This window comes from Protopterus annectens, chromosome 3.part1 (genome assembly GCF_019279795.1).
Source record: "Protopterus annectens isolate FY-2018-M chromosome 3.part1, PAN1.0, whole genome shotgun sequence".
Classification (NCBI taxonomy): Eukaryota; Metazoa; Chordata; order Ceratodontiformes; family Protopteridae; genus Protopterus; species Protopterus annectens.
The window spans coordinates 1,643,190,440-1,643,212,120 of record NC_056732.1 but is presented as its reverse complement, the minus strand read 5'-3'; the positions used below and the strand labels follow the sequence as shown (position 1 = coordinate 1,643,212,120).

The 21,681-nt window shown below is 39.6% G+C and overlaps 1 protein-coding gene across 4 annotated transcripts in view; it reads right to left on the bottom strand.

Annotated features, from left to right (window-relative positions):
• AKAP9 (A-kinase anchoring protein 9) overlaps window positions 1-21,681 on the bottom strand; it is a 3,155,794-nt gene that overhangs the window by 2,457,911 nt on the left and 676,202 nt on the right. For 3 of the 4 annotated variants that reach the window (XM_044067665.1, XM_044067666.1, XM_044067668.1), the window contains exons 5-6: window positions 14,845-14,901; window positions 14,198-14,368 (exon numbers count right to left, since the gene is read on the bottom strand). In XM_044067665.1, coding sequence (XP_043923600.1) covers window positions 14,198-14,368; window positions 14,845-14,901 — 228 coding nt within the window. The remainder of the gene's footprint in view (window positions 1-14,197; window positions 14,369-14,844; window positions 14,902-21,681) is intronic. The other variant, XM_044067667.1, reaches the window with a different exon arrangement.

Here is a 21,681-nt window from a genome sequence, read left to right as displayed (position 1 = left end):
TTAAGCCCTGGTGCTTTATTAGCTTCCAACATAATCTGCCATAATGTTTCTCTGAATTCTAATTTGGTTACTCCTTGTTTAAATTCTGGCGGCCTTGATTTTCGTTCATCTCCGTTTCTTCACTGGGTCGGTTGTTAGAGTCTTGTATGTTCCCATTGCCTCCTTGGGAACGTAAAATCGTAGGCGTGTTGTTCCAAGAACCATTCATTGACCCTGAACCCTGGTTTACTGTGCTGTTTTCTTTCGATATCCGTTCATTGCTGCCTAATGCTTCCTGATTGCCAGGCAAGCCAGTATTGGACAGTAGCAACGCTACCCCTCGACCAATAGGGGTCAGTATATTCATCAGTTGTGTTAACTGATCTGAAATTCTGCGTATTTCACCCATCTCTTGGCCTCGACCGTCATTGGGGCTGTACGACGGTGAATTCAACTCTTCCAAAAGCTCCATGACACTATGTTCAAAAAGTTCCAACAAATACGAGCTTGCCCGGTGAATGAAAACCAAATAACCGAAAACCAGACAAGGAAGTGCTGCACGCAGAAGTTTAATTCACAAAATTAACGCTCAAAATTTGACAAGGCGTTTTCGTCCAGGAACCTCCCGGACTACTTCAGACAAGATATTCAACATTTCTGAGTACAAACTTATATATCCTTACCCTTAATTGATTAATTAGTCAATTAAATCTTAAAATCATATAACTAATTTAATAAAAATTCTTAAAATGAATAAATAAAATATATATAAGTATAAAATTCACACAATTAATATAATTAATATATATCTTGCATATATCTTGCATATATTATATTATGTTATTGGAACTAGTAGACTTGGTCCTCAGAAACAATTTCCTGTTTTTTGAAGGAGAATTTTACCGGCAAGAACAGGGAGTTGCTATGGGGGCCAGTCGTGCCCCCACCTATGCAGATATTATTTTATCTGTATGGTAATCTAAATTTATTCATACTTGCCCTTTCTCACAATACTGGAAACTGTATACTAGGTACCTTGATGATTTTTTGGATAGGGGATAGGGTATTGTTGGAAAAATCTATGAATTATCTTTCTGAAACCACTACTTTTTTGCAATTTACACACCAGGTAACATCAGAAAAATGTAATTATTTAGATGTGACTATACTTAATACTGGCCAAGGATTCAAATTGGTGGTTTATAGAAAACCCACATTTTCCAACACATATATCAGCTACAATAGTACACACCCTTACTATCAGAAAAAGAGTATCATCAAGGGATAATATGTCAGAGTTAGCCGTATGACATCTCTGGATTCTGGTTTTCAGAATGAATGTAAGGTATTAAGTAAAATGTGTATAGATAGAGGCTACCCTATAGTTCTGATTAATAGTATACAGACGGAAGTGATACATGGGAGAGAAGACAAATATAAACCTATGTTGAGTTCAGGACCATTGATTCATAAACAAATTACAGTACAAAAAACAAGTCAGGAGGACTTTAGTAGAGCCTTCGTGACTAATTTCAGTGGAACAGCATACTTGGTTAAATCAACTCTTGAAAGAGAGTGGAAAAAGTTTCCTGAATTTACAGATTTAGAAATATTTAAGAACAAACCTTTAAAGGTTATTTTCAAAAAAGGACAAAACATTAAAAATGTATTAGAACAGGCAGCTAATACACAGATATTTACACAAAAAAGGAGGGGGGCATATAAATGTGATGCATGCAATCAATATAAATACATTTTACAAGGGGAAGAAGTATGTGTACCTGCAAGAAATAAAACTATATACAATAAAAATTACTCCAACTGTAATTCTAAGGGACTAGTCTATTTAGTTACATGTGGTGCCTGCGATGCCTTTTATATAGGTAAAACTGAAAGTCAACTTAAACGCAGACTCTACGAACACCACAATAATGTGAGAAAAAAGAATAGTACAAATGCTTTGTTTAAACATACATTAGAGTGCAGCAATGCACAATTTCTTTTTTCTGTAATATAGATGGTTCCACAAGAAGTAACGGGGTCCCTGGGAAACCAAATTAGAATTCAGGGTAACATTATGGCAGATTATGTTGGAAGCTAATAAAGCACCAGGGCTTAATGATTCTATCTCAGTTCTACCTCTTTTAAAGCTTAGATCTGCCAAATTATAGAAATGTCCTTTTAGGAAATGGTGTGTATATGCAATAGATTCTTCATGTATACTTTCCTCTATAATGGTTGTTTTAACAGCCATTATGAAGTTGTCATATTCATTTATTTATATGTACACATTTGATACTATTAGAACATAATATATGCAAGATATATATTAATTATATTAATTGTGTGAGTTTTATATTTATATACATTTTATTTATTCATTTTAAGAATTGTTATTAAATTAGTTATATGATTTTAAGATTTAATTGATTAATTAATCAATTAAGGGTAAGGATATATAAGTTTGTACTCAGAAATGTTAAATATCTTGTCTGAAGAAGTCCGGGAGGTTCCTGGATGAAAACACCTTGTCAAATTTTCAGCGTTAATTTTGTGAATTAAACTTCTGCGTGCAGTACTTCCTTGTCTGGTTTTCGGTTATTTGGTTTTCATTTACTGGGCAGGCTCATATTTGTTGGAACTTTTTGAACTTCATATATACTTTCTCTTGATATACAGACAGACACACAAATAATATGGGATGTACAGAATATTTAATTATTATTTGTTCTTCATGTAAATGAAGTGATATTCGGATTCTTTTCAGTCACAGCACAGACTAGAAGGTGCAATATTTAATCAATTACACAATAAAGTAAGATGTAGAAAACATTAAAAAAGATATAGAGAGCACACAATACAGGCACAAAATATACATGACACATCAAACTTGCTGAACAGAATCAAAAGAGAGAGTTTAAACAAATACTTTCAAGCCTAGGCTCACTAATATATAAATACAATTTAATCATACTTAAGTACAATCCGGCTCTACTTTTGTGTCTTTTTGAAGAGATTTTGTCCAGTTAAGATCAGCAAATGCCTTTCTACCATTTACATCTATATGCCTAATTCCGGGGCCTTTTACTTTCTTCCTAAACGCAAGTAGATTTGCTACTTCATAAACCTTCAATAAGACATATGCACTGAATCCACAATTTAGAAAATATCTTACAAAAGATATTGCTGAAGCAGATTACATTGTCATCATATCTGCTGCCTTTTACTACTCACCTCCATTTGCACCATTGATCACACTGTTCGTTATTCCCCTAAGTGACTACCTGCCATCTAAACTTTATCTACGCTGTACCCTTATCTGGACTACTACAATGTGCATTCTTCCTGTCTTTTGAGAGCAGTCAGTATAAACACTATGTTATCACCATCAAGATACTCGAAGTGGTGCTCTGCCATTTTAGTAAGAGCAGTTTGGTGTGTAAGGTACAGACTAAATAATTCTACGACTAAAACAGTGCGAGTATCTGCAGTCATACTTATAGTATACAGAACCTTATCAAGTCATCTGTCACCCCAGGGCAGTCTTTACTCATCTGCCATCCCAGAGCAGTCCCTAAAACTGGCACCCCTCAACTAGTGCAGCAACAATAACAACAAATGAGAAAGTCCCTACAACTGTATCTTGAGGACTTCAGAAATAATGCCTATACTGCATTCCTGGTAATCATGTCTCCTGGCAACTTGTCAGGGACTGTGACTGCTGAACTGTTACGAAAGTATGGAATAATAAATGTTTGTGGCGGAATGCTGAATCTTCTGTTAAAAATGGAATACTGAATAATAAAACTCATGTATGTAATCTGTTCAAAACACAGAGTTAATATGCAACAATGGGTCCTTCTTCAAACAAGACTTTTCAGGGAAATTTGGTATGTCATACCAGAGAACCTATTCACTGAAAAATGCATTTCTTTTTCTTCTGTTTCTAAGCCTTAGATTGCTTTATCTGTTCTGTAACTTATAAACTATTTCAATATTTGAGAAACAAACACGTACATGCATCCAAAAAGTTATAATTTAATCATAATAATGATGGCTGAGGTGTCTTCTGTGCACAGTCAGCATGTCCTCCCTGTGGTCATGTGGGTTTCCTCCTTCCTTCCTACCACATCCCAAAGACATGCTGTAGGTGGATTGGACACTCTAAATTGGCCCTAGGCATGAATGCGTGTGTGTGTGTGTGTGTGTGTGTGCCTTCTGTTGGAGGTTGGGCGCCGGGCTGGCAATTCGACACCTTAAAACCCCACTGCCAATCATGAGCAGGCAGGTGATCCGCTGTGGCGACCCCTAACCGGGAAAAGGAGAAAGAAGAAGAAGATTGACTAGAAATTACATATATCATGGAGTTACAAGTGACAAAACCAGATTTTTTTAATAAACCTAATTTAGTGTCCCTGCCGATCTAAATGCTTGACCATGTTGGGACAGAGGACAATGGTTTGGTCCACTGCTGTACTGACATCCAGTAGAAGACAGTACCAAAGCATGTAATGTAAGGGTAGAACAGTGGTACCTCAGGGTCCTAACTGCATGCCCCTGCTTCAGTGGGTGTATGAACATCTAGCTACCAGGAAGAAGGATTAGGGACTAAAGGCAGAGTACTTCTTTCAGATGAGAGTCAGGATTCTTACTTCCCACCATCAAGGGTGTTCCTGAACACTGGGAAAAAAGATGATGATCAATCGGCCAATGGAGGATAGGGACAGATGATCAGGGGACTAGAGGCCACATGGATGGTCTAATATAGCAAAATTAACTCATTTTCTGCAGCAGAGCTCTTTTGAGTTTTAACTCTTAACTCCCACTGGGTGTGGCCTGAGCATTTTAATAAAATTAAGTTACTGCCTCACAGTTTAAACAAATGCTCATATCTCTAGAACCATGAAAGTTACCAGAAAAAGTACAGTTGTGTACACTTAACATAGATGTAGATGTTCGAGTGTATTCACTGTTGCAGTCATTACATTTGGGTTATCTGCTTGCAGTAGCCCTCAGTCGGCCTGATTAACAAAATCTTGGGTCCTGCTTCGGATGCTGTCCCTTCTTCCATGACATTAGGTCATCAGGGGTATAAAACATGCAGCCGACGCCATTACATCAGTTTTTCTTGCCCCAGATGTCAGGTGCCCCCTAATGGGAAGCAATTAAATCTATAATTACAAGGATATACCTCCAACAAAAAAGCAAATACAACAAAAAGCTTTTTGAGCATAGTAAGGGAGAGTAGAGGTTTAGCCAAAAGAAGAAAGGGGGCTGGAGGGAGGGTAACCAGGACTGCAACAGTGAATACACTCAAACATCTACATTTATGGTAAGTGTACACAACTGTACTATGTTCTTCGTGTTTCACTGTTGCAGTCATTACATTTGGGTAGATTCCCAAAGCTAAGGTTGGGAGGAGGAATTTAAATAGAATTAGGACCAGTTATAAGACCCTGCAAGACTGCAGTGGCAAAGCCAGCTCTGGATTTAGAGAAAATTGGCAAATGATAATGCTTGGTAAAAGTATGTGCAGAACTCCAGGTAGCATCTTCTAGGATGTTCCTGGTAGGAATGCCCCTGAGAAAGGCTGTGGAGGTAGATGCAGCCCTGATTGAATGGGATCTGATGCCCTGTGGGATAGGTTTTCCATGGTGCTTATAGCAGAAATTAATGCAGTGGCCTATCCATTTTGAAATGGTTTGCTTTGAAATAGCTTTCCCCTCTGTCCCTGCAGCAAATGCCACCAGCAGTTGTACAGAGTTCCTTTGAGGTTTAGTCATGTCCAAGAAAAATCTAAGTTGTCTGTGCACATCTAAGGAGTGCAGTATCCGTTTTCCCCTTTGTTTAGTGGGTTAGGAAAGAAGGTAGGCAAATGAATGGACTGATTAAGAGCCACACTGGATACCACCTTGGGCATGAAGGAGGGATTGGTTCTGAGGGACACCCTGTTCGCATGAAAGATGATGAAAGGCTCCACTGCCATAAGGGCTTGTAATTCAGATACCCTTCTTGCAGAAGTGATTGCTAAAAGGAAAGCTGTTTTCCAGGAAAGGAATTTTAAATCTGCAGTAGCAGCTGGCTGGAAAGGAGGAAGAGTGAGTTTCTCCAAGACAAAGTTAAGGTCCCAGGCTGGAGTTGGAGCTCTCCTGGGTGGCCTTAAATTTTTGACCCCTCTGAGGAACTGCCTGAGCAGTGGTTGAGAGAAGAGGGGAGGCTCTGTGCTGTAATGAGCTGAAATGGTTGAGGCATGAATTTTGATGGAGGAAAAGGACAAGCCCTTATGAAGCATCTCAGTCAAGTATTGTAGAATCTGAATTAAAGTGGGCACTGCTGTGCTCATCCCTTGAGAATGATTTCAGGCACAAAATCTTTTCCATTTTGCAGCATAAGATTTTCTAGTACTAGGCCTCCTTGCCTCTAAAATGATATCCATTACTGATTTCCTAAGGGATGGTAAGGAGAGATTAGGTAATTAGCCAGGCTGCTAGGTTCAGGGTTTGCAGCTGAGGGTGCAGAATCTGGTTCTCCTGCTGAGACAACAGGGAAGGAGTCTGAGGCAGGTGCCATGGGGCCAAGCATGACACACTGCGCTAGAGGGGGTACCAGTGTTGGCGTGGCCAGTCTGGTGCAATTAAAATCGTCCTTGGCTTGTCCTGTTTGATCTTTAGTAGTACCTTGGAGAGCAGAGGCAGAGGAGGAAAGGCATAAACTGATTGTTTTTTCCAGCTGAAGGATAGAGCATCCACTTTCCAAGCTAGCTTGTGGGGAATCCTTGTGCAAAATTTGTCCAATTGATGGTTCTGGGGGGAGGCAAACATGTCTATATCTGGGCACCCCCACTTGCTTGTCAACATGTTGAAAATCCTTGGTTCCAGTTTCCACTCGTGTGGGTCCATGAGGTTTCTGCTTAGTCCGCCTGCCAGCGTATTTAGTTTTCCTGGCAGGAATTGAGCTTGTAGATTCACTTGGTAGCTCAAGGCTGTGTTCCACAATGCCATGGTTAGTCTGCAGAGGGGGTAAGAATATGTACCCCCCCTGCTTGTTTATGTACCACATGACAGTGGTGTTGTCCGTTTTTACCATTAGTTGTCCTGGTAGAATGTGGTCCTTGAAGGCTGTTAGAGCATTCTATACAGCTAACATTTCCTTTTGATTTATGTGCAGGTGCATTTGACTTGGGTTCAATTTGTCCTGAATGCACTTCCCTGCCAGTTGAGCCCCCCCATGCATAATCTGATGCGTCTGTTGTTAAGGTTTGGGCAGCAGGGGGTAGTGTGAATGGTAGTCCCCTGTTTTGGTGGCAGACCTCTGCCCACCAAAGGAACTCTAGGCGTAGGCAAGACATGATAGGAATCACTGCTTCTAGATCCTGTGAATGTTGACACCATAAGCTTTTGAGATACCATTGTAGTTTCCTCATATGCAGCCTTGCATATGGAATTAGAAGAATGCAGGAGGCCATAAACCCCAAGGCTTGCAGTATTTGCCTTGCAGATAGCTGGGTTTTTGGGGCCACTTGTTTGAAGTAGGTTACCAAATGAATCCGTTTCTCTGACGTGAGAAAAGCCATCTGGGAAGTTGCATTCAATCTTGCTCCCAGGAATATAATTTTTTGACAGGGTACCAGGTGTGATTTCTTTTCGTTTATGGTGTACCCCAGACAAGTCAGCACCCTTTGAACAAAGGCCAGATGATTCAAAAGTATGTCCTGGCTTTCTGCCTGAATTAGACTATCGTCCAAGTATGCGTATATTTGAATATTTCTTTGCCTGCAAAATGCAATGACTGGAGGTAGGCACTTTGAGAACACCCTGGGTGCAGTATATAAGCCAAAGGGCAGTGCAGATAACTGATAGTGCATGTAGCCTGCTTTGAAGCGTAGGTATCTTCTGCAAGACTCCCTGACGGGGATGTGCAGGTATGCTTTTTTTTAAGTCTAGTGTTGCCAACCATGCATCTTTGCCTAGCATAGAAAGCAGCTGGTGAAGAGTCAGCATTTTGAATTTTGGAATCACCAGAAAGGTGTTTAGAGAACAAAGGTCCAGGACAGGACGCCATGTATTGCCTTTTCTGAGTAGCAGGAAAAGTCTCAAATAGAAACCTTGTCCCTTTTCCACTTCTGGTTCCAAATGAATAGCCCCCATGCTTAAGAGAGAGAGAACTTGATTTTGGAGCTCTGCGCGCTAATTTGGGGGTAGATCTGGCCACCTGCTTGGTGTTGGTAACGTGTGAAAGTGAAATTTGTATCCTTGGGACACTATATTTAAAACCCATTTGTCCTGGGTAATGAGTTCACAGTTTCTGGCCTGCAGACCAATCTTTCCGCCTAAAAGAGCACTCAGTTGGGAAGTGCTTGGAAGTTTTAAAAGCAAGTCAATGAGACAGTTTTCCATAGGGGGAGTCTTACTACTCCCAGATTTGGGTGTGGAAATCCCCCACTGCTTAGTCTTGTGTGTCCCCTGGGACTGAAATCTGGGGTTTCTGCTGTGTCTGGTTTGGCTTGAGAAGACCTGGAAGGGGTTGGAAAGGAACGGGCCAATGCCTACTAAATCTAGAAGGTTGAATTTGCAAGAAATCTTTAACAGTTTGCATAGCTTTAGCTTTATCTTCCATCTTTTTAAGACCTTCCTCAGCTTTGTTGCCAAACAGGCGGTCCTGATTTAAGGGAGCATCCAACAGTTTAGCTTTAACATGATCAGGCAAAGATTGCTCCTTAAGCCAAGCATGCCTTCTGAGCACAGACCCAGTAACAGCAGTGAAGAAACACAGCAACGTGAAGAACAAAATTCAAATAACACACCAAACAGCCGGTACTTCTCCAATTCTCCTTTAATGTAAACGACCTGGTACCTCGGCAATTCGCCTTCAAGGATCACAACTAATTGCTACGCAGTAGCAGTTTTTATAGTAAGTAATTAAACAATCAATTAATCAATTTACTAATAAATTCCAAAAAAGGAGAAACATATATACTTTTTAAAGTGACCTTATAATAATTTCATTTTGAGTGAATATTCATCTCAATAAATGTGTACATTTTTATATATATTATTATTATAAATATATTGTTAATAAATTTATGTATGAAAATAAACATAATAAATTACCTTTAAATACTATCAATGAAATAAACTGGTTAAGTTTCATCAAATGCCCAATTCTAAATTCAAACCAAAAGGTTTCAGGGTGTTAAACTTCAAAATCATCCTAATTTCCAACTCAAATAACTGCCCAGTAACAGCAGTCCTGCAAGAGGCCTCTAATGAATCAAATCCACATTGCAAAGTATGTTTACCAATCTGTTCAGCAGAATGCATTAAATCCTGTAATTCTTTATTTTCATCACAGTCAGGAATCAACATCATTTTCTGTTTAAGCAACCCAATAACATGTTGTTGATACTTTAACATATGAAACTGGCAGTTTAAAGCCTTAATGGCCAAGGTTGCAGAAGTGTAAACCTTCTTACCCCATCTATCCAGCGCCCTGAAGTCTCTATCAGAAGGGGTAGGATTTTTGGTAGTAGTAGCCTTAATGCCCTTGGGTCCCTGTGAAATAGTCCCTGGATCCGCAATAGGATTTTTAAAAAGAAACTTGTGTGAATCAGGAACCCTGTAATATCTGTCAGGTTTTCTTGGAGCAGGAGGCAAAGAATCAGGGGTCAAACTAGATTCCGAAAAGGCATCATCAACAATGTCTAGTACAGGAGGTATAGCTAAAGGCCTATGCTGAGGCAGGAGTAAGAAATCCCTAAGCCTCTTTTTTGAATCAGAAAAATCCTGGCTTTCCCAGTGGAAAAGCTTTCTTAGAGTATGTAAGGTTTCACCAAAAGAAAAATCCTCTGGAGGGGAAGCAGAGGGGAACAAAGACTTCTGCATCAGAATCCTCATAAGTAGATAAGGGCAAATCCTGATCATCAGAAGAATCAGAAGAATCAGAAAACTCCTGGTCAGAAGATTCATAAACAACTTCAGTCCTAGGTCTCTTAGAAGGGAGAGGTTGGCTTCCCCTGATTAAAGTTACAAGAACTTCAGCCATTCTTATCATTTGTTTTTTAGGCATAGAGGCCTGAGCATGTGGCCTAGGCGTCGGTTTCATAGGCATGGTTCAAGATTTAGGCCTAAATGAAGAAGGAGGCGTCGGTTTAATATGCAAGTCCATAGGCCTGAATACACCCTCAGAAGCCGGTGCCTGCACAGCGGCTCCGGACCCATACAAGGTAGAGACATCCGCAGGTTCCACAGTTGAAGCATCTCGCGGCATACCGGACTCCGAATGGGTCTCAGTAGAGGCCTGCGAATCAGAAGTAGTTGGTATCAGGGGCTGCAAAACCGCCTCGCTGAGTACCGGCGAACTGGTGACTGGCTTAGGAGAAGCGTCGTCGGCAGCTTTGGACCTAGGTGGCTTTTCTCTGTCTTTATCTTTGCATTTTTTCAGAATCCTGGTAGTCGGATGGCTAACTGACAACATTTCTGAATAATTAAACTGAGAACTGAAATATTTAGAGGCGAAAATATACCGACAACGGATAGTGCGCTGATTAAGTAAAGCACAAAACCGACAGCAAGGTACGTCATGGTCAGGGCCCAGGCAAGGAATACAGTACGAATGAAAATCTTTGTGAGGTATTTGCTTTCCATAAGTAATGCAATTATTAACTTTTACTGACATTGGTAAGGAGCAAGAAAAAGTTTCCGCAATGGGGTACTTCACTTTAGTTGAAGACTTCAGTTCTGAAACTCAAAAACGAAAATTTCAGGAGTCGGCCGACTGGCACTTGCAAACTGCTTCTGCTTCAGGCACCGCATGGCAAGAAAGACTGGTGTAATGGCGTTGGCTGCATGTTTTATACCCCTGGCGATCTGACATTATGGAAGAAGGGACAGCACCAGACCAAGACTTTGTTAATCAGGCCGACTGAGGGCTACTGCAAGCAGATAACCCAAATGTAATGACTGCAACAGTGATACACAAAGAAAATCTGTAAATGACAAACTATGCAGCACAAAGTAACCTTTACAGTTGCTGTGTTCACTTTATTTCTAGGTCTTGCACTGTCTTTTATAAGCCACAATAACCACAGTAAATATGGATTTGATAATATTGTATGAACAGCTTATATTTCAGTAACCATTCAAGCAAAACATACACACATACACTGCCAGCAACAAATTATACAGCTGTAAGATTTCATATGAGATTAAGCAGTTCTATGTCAATTGATTGTTGAGGCATTTAGAGAAATACAAAAATTATTATAATACAAATAAACAGGATACAAATAATATTAATATCTCTTAATCTGCACTAGTTAGAGGTAAAATATCAATACTGTTGTGTCTGCACTTGTGTAGTCTTTAGGATGAAATCTTCTAATACCTTGTTATACTTGACGTCTAGAGTTGTCAGTAGGATTTAACAGCAGAAACACCAAGAGGTGTCACTAGGCTGTAATGACTTAATTCCTATGGAAAAAATATAAAACAATATATTTTCAAAGCAATATTCCCTTGAATGGAGTACACACTTAAAAGGAAGCCAATAGTAGCAACATACATGGAAAGGGACTCAGGTCAGTTATATCACATCATCTAAAAATCAGCAAACAATGTGATAAAGCACCCAAAGAATGCACAGAAAGAGGAAATCAGCAGTAGAGAGCAGGAAATTATCACTGTTTATGAACAGCTGTACAAAACATGCAGTAGGTGGATCAAGTACTGTAGTTGCAAGTGTGTAACTGCGTGAGGTGGAAGAAAGAGCTGGAAACACCAACTTCCATTCCACCTTTGACTTGTAAACTTCATGGATAGTGGTGGCCTTCCATGGAGTGACTTGGGGTCAGATGTAATACGTCAGAGAGAGAGAGAGAGAAGCCTCATGTAGAATACAGCCAAGAGGACAGCAAAAATAATGCACAGTGTTCAACAAAAGATCTACAAAGAAAGACTACAAGAAATCAGTGTATATTCCTGAAAAAGTCCTGGCTCTATGGTTTAGAAGGATAAGGTCCTGTCACAGAATACAAAAGGATTCTTAGAAATGCCCTCACACATAGAAAGAGTATTAGGAAAAAAAAAAAAAAAAAAAATATATATATATATATATTATAGCTAGACAGATGTGTGTGTGTGTGTGTGTGTGTGTGTGTGTGTGTGTGTGTGTGTGTGTGTGTGTGTGTGTGTGTGTGTGTGTGTGCACGCAGAGAAAATGGTTGAAATGATGAGAAGTCAGAATTTAACAGTGGTATGAGTACCTGTACTTGGGTACTGAGACAAAGCACTTTTAGATAATGGTACTCAGTATGTAGCTTTTGCAACTTGCATCATTCAACAGAAACTGCTTAAGATCTGGTTTAAATGTATTAAATGAGCTTATCTCAAAAAAAAAATCTGCAGACTTCAAATGGATAGCAAATTAAAAAAAAAATAGTAATGAACAAAAACAAAGTGGTTTGCTCAGGCAAGGCACAAAGAAGAATTTTTCAAAGAAAGGGTGGCTTATTACTTAAACAATCTTTTCAAAGAAGCAGCAGAGTCTAAACAGTTTCAGAATTTAGGAAAATATGGCCAAGACAAAGACAATCCTAGAACTGGAGATAAAATTAACTTGTGTCAATCAGGTTCTGCAATTTATGCAGGAGGTAGGACAAACTACATAGGCCAAGCAGCCCTTATCTTCCATTAAGACCTGGGTTTCCTTATTCTATATGATATTATGATTTAATGTTGCATTCTGTTCTTTTTGTTTGCTTTTTTAGAACTCCCAATTTCAGACTGTAGTGTCAAGCTAATCAGTTAGGACTGAATGATTTGTGTCCTAGGTCACCTCTGCAGACATACACTTGTGCCTAATTTGCCCTATTTTAGCAACAAAAGAGTAAATGAAAAGCTGCTGGGAGGCAAGAATAATACATATATTCTATAGAACACTCCCCTAAACTATTCATCCTGTCATCTCCATTTTAAAGCCATCTCAATTAGGGGGCTGAGTAATTAAAGTGGTTATGATGTTCCAATAGCACTTTGTAGAGCTGCTAAAAGACCTGCATTGCTTTTCAGCATTACAAGCAAAAAAATATAAACTCAGGGAAAGCATTTCAGTTCTATGCACGAAACATGATTTTCTAATTGGTAAATTACTGTGTATAAAAGTGTAACACAATCACACAGTGTTTGTGGCACTGTGTATGTTGTGCACTTTGATGAACCATTTTATATCAGTAACATGCCTTCTGCACAGTAAGCACTACCATTTTCAAGTCACTGTTTAAAAAGTAGGTAAGCCAAACAGTATCAGTAAAATAGTGATAGGCTTTACTGTGGCTTCATGATAAACCAGGTATTCAGGATTTTACTCAGAAAATTGTATAAAAATTGTACACTATCTATGTAAAAGATATATTCATGCAAGGCAGAAGGTGCATCTTACCTGCACAATTACAGGGCTATGAACTATCCGGCTCTCCTGTGAATCATAATGTTTAGTTACTATGACTAGTATTAGTTGTTAAAGTTCAGTATTAAGACTTTTTCATTCAGTATACCTGTAAGTACATAGTGCCTGTCTGGATTCCCTCTTAATATACAAACCAGCTACTGGATTTTGATGCACAGTACACAAAGCTACTTTATATATCTTATTGTAACCAGACAGCTCCTACCATACAAAGCTACTTTATATATCTTACTGCAACCAGACAGCTCCTACCATACAAAGCTACTTTATGAATCTTACTGTAACCAGACAGCTCCGACCATGCACAGCTACTTTATGAATTACTGTAACCAGACAGCTCCGACCATAGCCAAAATTTCTGAAATAAGGGTCTTCAGTGTGCTGTCCTCATTTTATAATATCTAAAAATAACAGATTAAACGTTCTGATTTTCACTCACTATACTAACACTCTTACATCCAGTTCAAAAGCTGAAAAAAATTGAAAAGAATGTTCTCTCTTTCTTATACAGTAGACATCTTCTAAATTCAGAAGAATGGTAACACCTACAGCAAATTCCTTGGAACTATGTTAAAGCACAATGCTTCAGTATGCATTGTAAAAAATGCGCTAATACAACACCCCCAAAAGAAAAAGCAACTGAAACTGTAGGAAGGACCATGAATGGTTAAGTCTGAACTGAACTGTTCTGACTGCTCCTGGTGATAACTTTTACTGTTCCTTTTCTCTGTCAACAAACAGCAATGGAGACTTGTACCTGTTGCAGTTGATCTGTACCACATATTGCTCTCGCTTCTTGCAGTTCTTGGCTCAGTTCCTCAATCCTCTGTTGCTGCCTGGTCAATTCTTCCTCCATTCTGTTTACCTCTGTCACAGACCTCTGGGCTTCATGTTCAGAATAGCTCTCAGTAGCGTCAATTTCTTCTTCCTAAACCAGACAAATATCGTTAACGATGAACAGCATACACCAATCCTGAAGGTACAGTCGACAGACACTACCAATGAACTGAGCATGAAACAGCAATTTGCAATATTAAACATCATGCAGTAACTGTCAACATATTGCTATAGCAACAAGCTCTGCTGTCAGTATAATTTGCACATCAAGAGTCCCAGTGTTATTGTTGAGTTCAAATTAAAGTCTACCTCTGATACTACGTGCTTAACTGAAATAAACCTTTACTGTATTAGCTATGAACACAAAAGCAGCATCTGGACCTACTACCGAACAGAAGGCTTAGCACTGCATAGTTAGCACTGCGTAGAAAATATTCCTGCAAGCATTAGTGAGAGTTAGTTTAATTATTATGCAGAGTCAGTGAGGAAAAATCTGTTAATATGAAAAAAATAGTATGGTATAAGTAAGTAAGTAAAATCTACAGTTTCATTCAGCTTTTACACTACCATAAAAAATCCTGAAGTTGTGCCAGCGTTCTCGAACAGGGTATTGAAATCTTTTTCCTGTGTGAAATAATTCAGATTATGTTACATCTACTTTAATTCAAAGAATAATAACTTATTCAATATAATCTGAAAGCAAAATGATTTCCATTTTTCCGTTTTGGTTAATGCATTTCAAAACAGTATCACTTATGTCTCACTGTCTTTTAAATGACTGTACACGCAGTAGCATGAGAATATAATGTTATGCTAAGAAACAGGAAAGCTCTTACCTACAGAGATGGCAACATCACATAATCATCTAATGTATGAATACTGCTATAATTGCCCTGATTTTTATCTGCTGCAATTCATGGCTTTGATAAAACTCCATCGGTGCTGTTAATTTCCCTGACAACTGTGATAATAGAGCAATAAAGAATAAATGACAGACACGTCTGTAAAAAAAATCAGACAGGCTACAGGTACAAAGCATTGACTTCATCTGCTGAAGTGTTACGGACAATTCCAGAATTACAGCTTGATTCTGCAGATAGAGAAAGAGACGAGAGAAACACGCATATCCACACCCACCAACAACATACCTTCAGATTTTATCAAGTCTACTATTTAGTACCACAGAATCAGTTGCAGAGTTCAGATAAGATGTATGCTACCACAATATGTGTTCTGCTTCATAACAGTAAGGGCAGATTTCCTCTCACCCTGCTACATAGCTAACAAGACTCTCCACATCTGAAACCCAGTCCAAAGGTCTGGAAGTCAGACTATGAAAGTATATAACCAAACCTGAAACAAAACTACACTATTCATGCTTCACTGCCTACAGTCCCCAACTCGATGTTACAAGTGAGAAGGATTTTAAATAAAAAGTGAAAGTTAAGATACTTGTTTTCCAAAAAGTGTATGTGTGTGTGTGCGTGCATGCGCATGTTTATTGGGGGGTAAAACAAAAGAAAGAAGTGTTACAAGAAAAAGGGAAGCAGTGAACCACCAAAGTCTGTTTTTTGTCTGAGAAGCTCCCCAGACTGTCCATTATAAAGATGCACTACCTGGGAGGTATGAACCATCCAAGGCATAGGTTTTTGTAAGAAGCTCCCTGGACTGCTACTCGTTATATACATGCACTACCTAGCTCCAGACATAGTCATATAAATACGGTAGTCTGACAACCATGACACTGGCAGTAGAGGAAGAACTGTGGATCACCTTTAAGCAGGAAAAAATACCTTAATTTGTACAAGGGAAGAAAGGGAAAATGTAGAGATAAAATGAATACCTAGATGGCAGAAGAAGGTGAGATGATGCATGCCAGGATCTTAAAATGCCTGCTGCCATGGTGTTTCTGGAATGCATGTACACAGGGGAAAAGTGTTAAATCTGACCTGCATGTGGCATGTATCAAGCAGTATGGGATGGAACTAACCTCTCAGTGAAACACACTACTTTTAAAACAGGATATGCTTCGGATAATGGTTAAGGTCTTTGCCTCCCATGTACAAGGTTTGATCAATGTTCAATCTTGACCTCCAACCAATGCTTGTGTAGACTTTGCATGCTTTCCATGTGCCTCGTTTGGGTTCTTCTCAACCTCTCAAAAACATGCTGGGTGTGTCCAACTCAAAATGCACATAAAAAATTGAATGGAGTCATGGGTACTGGCACAAATTTTAGCTGGTGAGCAGTTAATCAAATACATTAGGCATCAACTGAGATGGACAGTGTCCTCTAGACAGGAGAGCATGGATTAGAGAATGCAGAATCATTGGTGTAAAAACTGACTCTTAGGTGATTTGGTTACACTGACTAATGCCCCAGCTTGGGTTACCTAGGACAGAGCTGAAAGAAACAGGACATAACGCCAATCAAATGATAAAACGTGAAGAAAGGATTGCTACACTCGGTACAGGTTCACTCACAAGACACATCTTGGAAGTGGATGACATGGTGGTAAGGAAGACACTGAACATCCTGTGTATCAAGGAGACAAAATGGAAGGACAATGCAGCAAAGTTACTTGGCGTGGGATCCACAGTTTACTACTGAGAGGGAGAACAGAACAGAACAGAAATGGTGTGGCAATTGTAGTGTAGGAGAGTCTTCTGAAGACAGTGAAAGATGACACACTCAGCACAATCTGACTCCAGTGAAAAAATAGCACAGTATTAATCACTTCATCCTAAGCTCCACAACAAGACTGTGACTGCAATATTCACAATCTCAGCCTATGCCCCACATCAGTGTTGTGATAGTGAGAAAAACAGTGCATTCACACAGAAGTTGTAGGACCTACCAAATAATCAGGGAAATATGACTTGGTGTTAATAATGGGGGACCAAAATGCTCATATTGGGAACTGACAGAAAAGGACATAAGGACTGTCTGGGTCCACATAGGTGGGACAACAGGAATACAGAAGAGGAGTCTATTCTGTCTGGCAGATGGCTTAATGTTGGCCAACATGTGGTTTGGCAAGAGGGATGGTCACAAGATCACATATATGACTAGCCAACATGAAACTCTGGTAGACGTCCTCCTACAAGGGAAAGAGAATTGGAACACAATCAAAGATTACAAAGTCATCTCCAGTGAAATGGTGGACTGGCAGTATAAACAACTGGCGGCCAGAATCAAGCAGTGATCAAGGAAGGTGCTATGGGCAACAGAGACTAAGCTGAAAATCTGGACATTGACTGCAGCAAAACACACAAGTATAAGAGAATACACATGGCTCTATCACCCCAGGAAGAAGAAATATCTAGAGTTAAAAAGAATGGCAGCGTCTCAAAACAGCTGTGAAAAGACTATAGAACATATACAGGGATAAACAGGTTCCAACAGCTTCTGAATGAAAAAACCTCCCCCCCACAGAAGATGTACTGCCCCCAGATACAGCCCATGAATAAAGAGGTAGAAGAACCCACCCTGGTAAGAACAGCTCTAAAGAAAATGTGCAGATCACCATACACAAAATACAATATCCTAGCCAGCTGTAGGTCATCCTCTATGTCCCAAAAAGCTTACAATGCACACTAGTACCTACTTGAGACACTTACCATCTAACTTAGCACCCTACTCATGGGAGACTTTAACTGACCCTCTATAGACTAGAGATTCTACATGGCCTCAAACCTACAGGCAAAGAGATTCTTGGACTTCATAAATACAAACACCTTTGATTAAATAATGAATACGCCCGCTAGAGGCTCCAAAATACCTGACCTCATACTCACAAATACATAAGAAAGCTGCATCCCTCCCCCACCATGTCTCATCCTCAATGGCAAGGTCTGACCTTAAAACGGTCTATTTTTGAAATCAAAATCAGCTCCATAATTCTAGTAAAGCCCGTAACAGGAACAATTGCAAGGAAAATTACCTAAGAGATGCCTTGTCAAAATTCAATGCCCCTCTAATCCACCAAGAACACAGGAGTCTATGCTGAATTGCTCTCAGAAACTCCGTACAACCAAGAAGATGGCTGCATAGAGGCTGCTATAACTACCAACAAGTCCAGAACTAGCCACAGAAACAAACCGCTCTAGTGGCATCCCAATTTAAACAGAATATACAACAAGAGGAAAAAAATTATGGCATAAGTCAGGAAGGTTACTTTCCATAAAGATAAAAACTCTCATCAAACTAAATATGCAACTAAAAGGTTAATTATGGCAAACAAATTCAACTTTGAGGTTAAGACAGCCTCACAGGTAAAAGATAACCATAACGCCCTTCTTCAGCTATGTCAGAAGACTCAAGGGCAGCACACAGCAATGTGTGAACTGTCAGTTAATGGTGCCACACTCACTGAACCTGGTAATATGGCAAACATGTTAGTGGACAAATTCAACTCCCTCTCACCCCCAACAATACCCCAAGAAACACCCTCAAACATAACTCCTCCAACCATAACTAGGGAGCATGTACTGCCGGTGCTCACTGAAGCTACAGACACAGCCTCAGTGGGCCCTGATAACATCCAGGAATGTCTCCTAAGCAGTCTAAAATATAACTTATCAGGACCTCTGGAGTCACTTTAACTAAAGTCTTAGAACAGATTTTCTGCCACAGGAATGAAGGACTGTGACTGTTATCTCTTCATAACAAAAGACCTTCAACAGATTATGGAAACTACAGGCCCATTAATCTAACTAGTCTTACAGCAGACTCCCTCTTATTTGGCCTCACTTTAACAGGCCATCAAATTTCTGCCATAGCCCTAGCAAAAGAAAACAGAGAAAAAAGACACTTCCACCTAACGACAAACATTTGAGTTTTAGACTTCATATTCATTATAAAAATGCATACTAACTCAAATCCTGTTATTCTAGCTGATTTATAATCTATAAATGCTATTTTGTATGCATTTTCTGATTAACCAGCCATTAGTTTATCCAGCCTAAAGACCAGTCCCAACGAGACTGGATAACAGCAATTGCAAAGCCATAGAAATTATTAAAAAGGACACAGGAGACCTCCAGATACTGGATCCTTCCCAGTTCAGCTTTGTCAAAGGATGGTCATACTTACTGAACCTGGTGGACTTCTTTGAAAAGGTCACTAAGGCAATGAATGAGAGGAAAAGAGTGCATACTGCCTGCCTAGATCTGGCTAAAGCATTTGATACAATACCCCACTCAGGCATTGTCAACAAACGTAAGGAACTAGGCATAAACCTCTTTGTAACATGCTGGACAGCTAGCTGGCTCATGGATAGGGCCCAAAAGGTTAGGACTGGCGAGGCCACCTCCACAAAGAGGCTGGTCATCAGTGGAGTTGCGCAGGGCTCTGTGCTCGGTCTAAATCCAATCTGGTATCTACTTCTCAGCTGTTAAAGCCAATATCAAAGGCCTCTGGCTAACCAAGTCTGCAGATGACTGCAAACTGGTGGAAGTCACTGAACCTCCTCAAGATGAGAATACCCTTCAGGAAGGTCTAACACAGACAAGCGCTTAGTGCCAAAGCCATAGCTTAAAACTCAACGCCAAGAAATGCATTAAGTACCTTTTGGGAAGTCTGCCACACCAGGTAACTTATCAATAAAACACCCATAAAAGTCAATTCACTAGTTCGGAATCTGAGAACTCGCACAGAGAATAACCTAGCCTTCGAGTATTGGCGCAGTTTATCATATGTGTCAGAGGTACTCAGAAAATCCTTTGATGTTGCCCAACTTATAAGTAAGGGCATGGCATCTAGGTTCAAAGAGGTCATTGAAACATTGTACTTGGCTTCATCAGACCCTCCTACAGTATAATGCCCACTTTGGTATGTACCAGACCAGACACATGCAGCAACTAGAATACTTACAAAGGTTCCTCACAAAAAGACTACAGTGAATAAACACAATGTTCTGTGCTTATCACCTCAAAACTCTCTCTCTTTACTTGGTATCATATTGACTTCTGAGAGGTGATCTTTGCCTGACATACAAGGCATCCCTGGATCCTGTTTTTATGAATCTTTTTGCACATCTTCAAAACAAACACCATCAGAACTACTAGATTAAAAGACCTAAATTTTGCTTATGACATACATATGTTGGAGAGACAGATATGTTTCTCAGAGAATTCCCATTCTCTAGAACATGCTCCCCGTCCATGTGAAGCAGAGCTCCTTTCTAACCCTATTGAAGTGTAACCTGGACCAATGGATGGGTAACTGAAAATTCACCTCTCATCTGGCACCTATACGTCTCTTGTGGTCAGAGGCACTCAGTAAATCACCCCTATATAATAAAATTTATGAGTCACACTTGGGATGCATAGCGAGGCTTATAAGGGCCCTTGTGGTCATTAGCCTAGTATCCATCTAGGAATCTATAAACAGAAGGAAGCAATATAAAAAGCAAAGTCTCCTTCTGATGAAAAGACAGTCCCATTCAGGCAAGACAAACTCAGAGCATTTTAAAGACAAATATGGAGGCAGAGAAAGACAGAGAATGCAGATACGCTAAAAAGTACGGAGTTGTAAAGAAAAAGTGTCTGTTACACAAATACTTGGGCTAAACATTCATAAATGAAGAAATTTGTGATTTACCTAACTTCAAATAAGAAAGGTGCCAAGGGGAGGGGATGTGATTACAGTTCTTTCGCAAAAGAAAGAGAAAATCTAAACTCAGACAAAATAATAAGGCTTAAACGGATCCAACCTTATTCCTAGAAAACAGAAGGCAGAAATTACAAGTATGTGAGGCACTCAAAGCAGTACTTCTTCCCACAGGCAAGAGTTATCAGATCAATTTTGCAAGACTCAAAAGTCCCCCTTGTAGGGCAGTAAACCAGATTTGTACTGCTTTTCCTACAGCATCAGCTGTTACTTGTCCCCCCCCCCCGCAAAAAAAAAAAAAAATATATATATATATATATATATATATATATATATGGGTCTACCTGACATGGTCGACAGTTCATATAATCGACACTCATTTGGTCGACAGTTCATTTGGTCGACAAGCAGATTTGCCCCCTTCCCCAATGTTGTGCAACCCTGGAGTTGATATATATAGTTAGGCGAAACCCCCCACCTAAAATGCTTGTCGATCAAATGAACTGTCGACCAAAGAAACTGTCGACCATGTCAGGTAGACCCATATATATATATATATATATATATATATATATATATATATATATACACATATTGGCCTACTTCAAAAGAATGAAAAACCAAAAGTCCGAATCCCAAAAGACTGTTGTTGTTGTTGTGTCTTTCAGCTTTTCCCGGTGAGGCGTCTGAAAATTCAAAATACTGAATGATGGAATTTGTCCCTTCTACACTACTGTGCAATCTTGAAGTTGGTATGTATAGTCAGCAGGGGGTGTGGGGGGCGCTGCCACT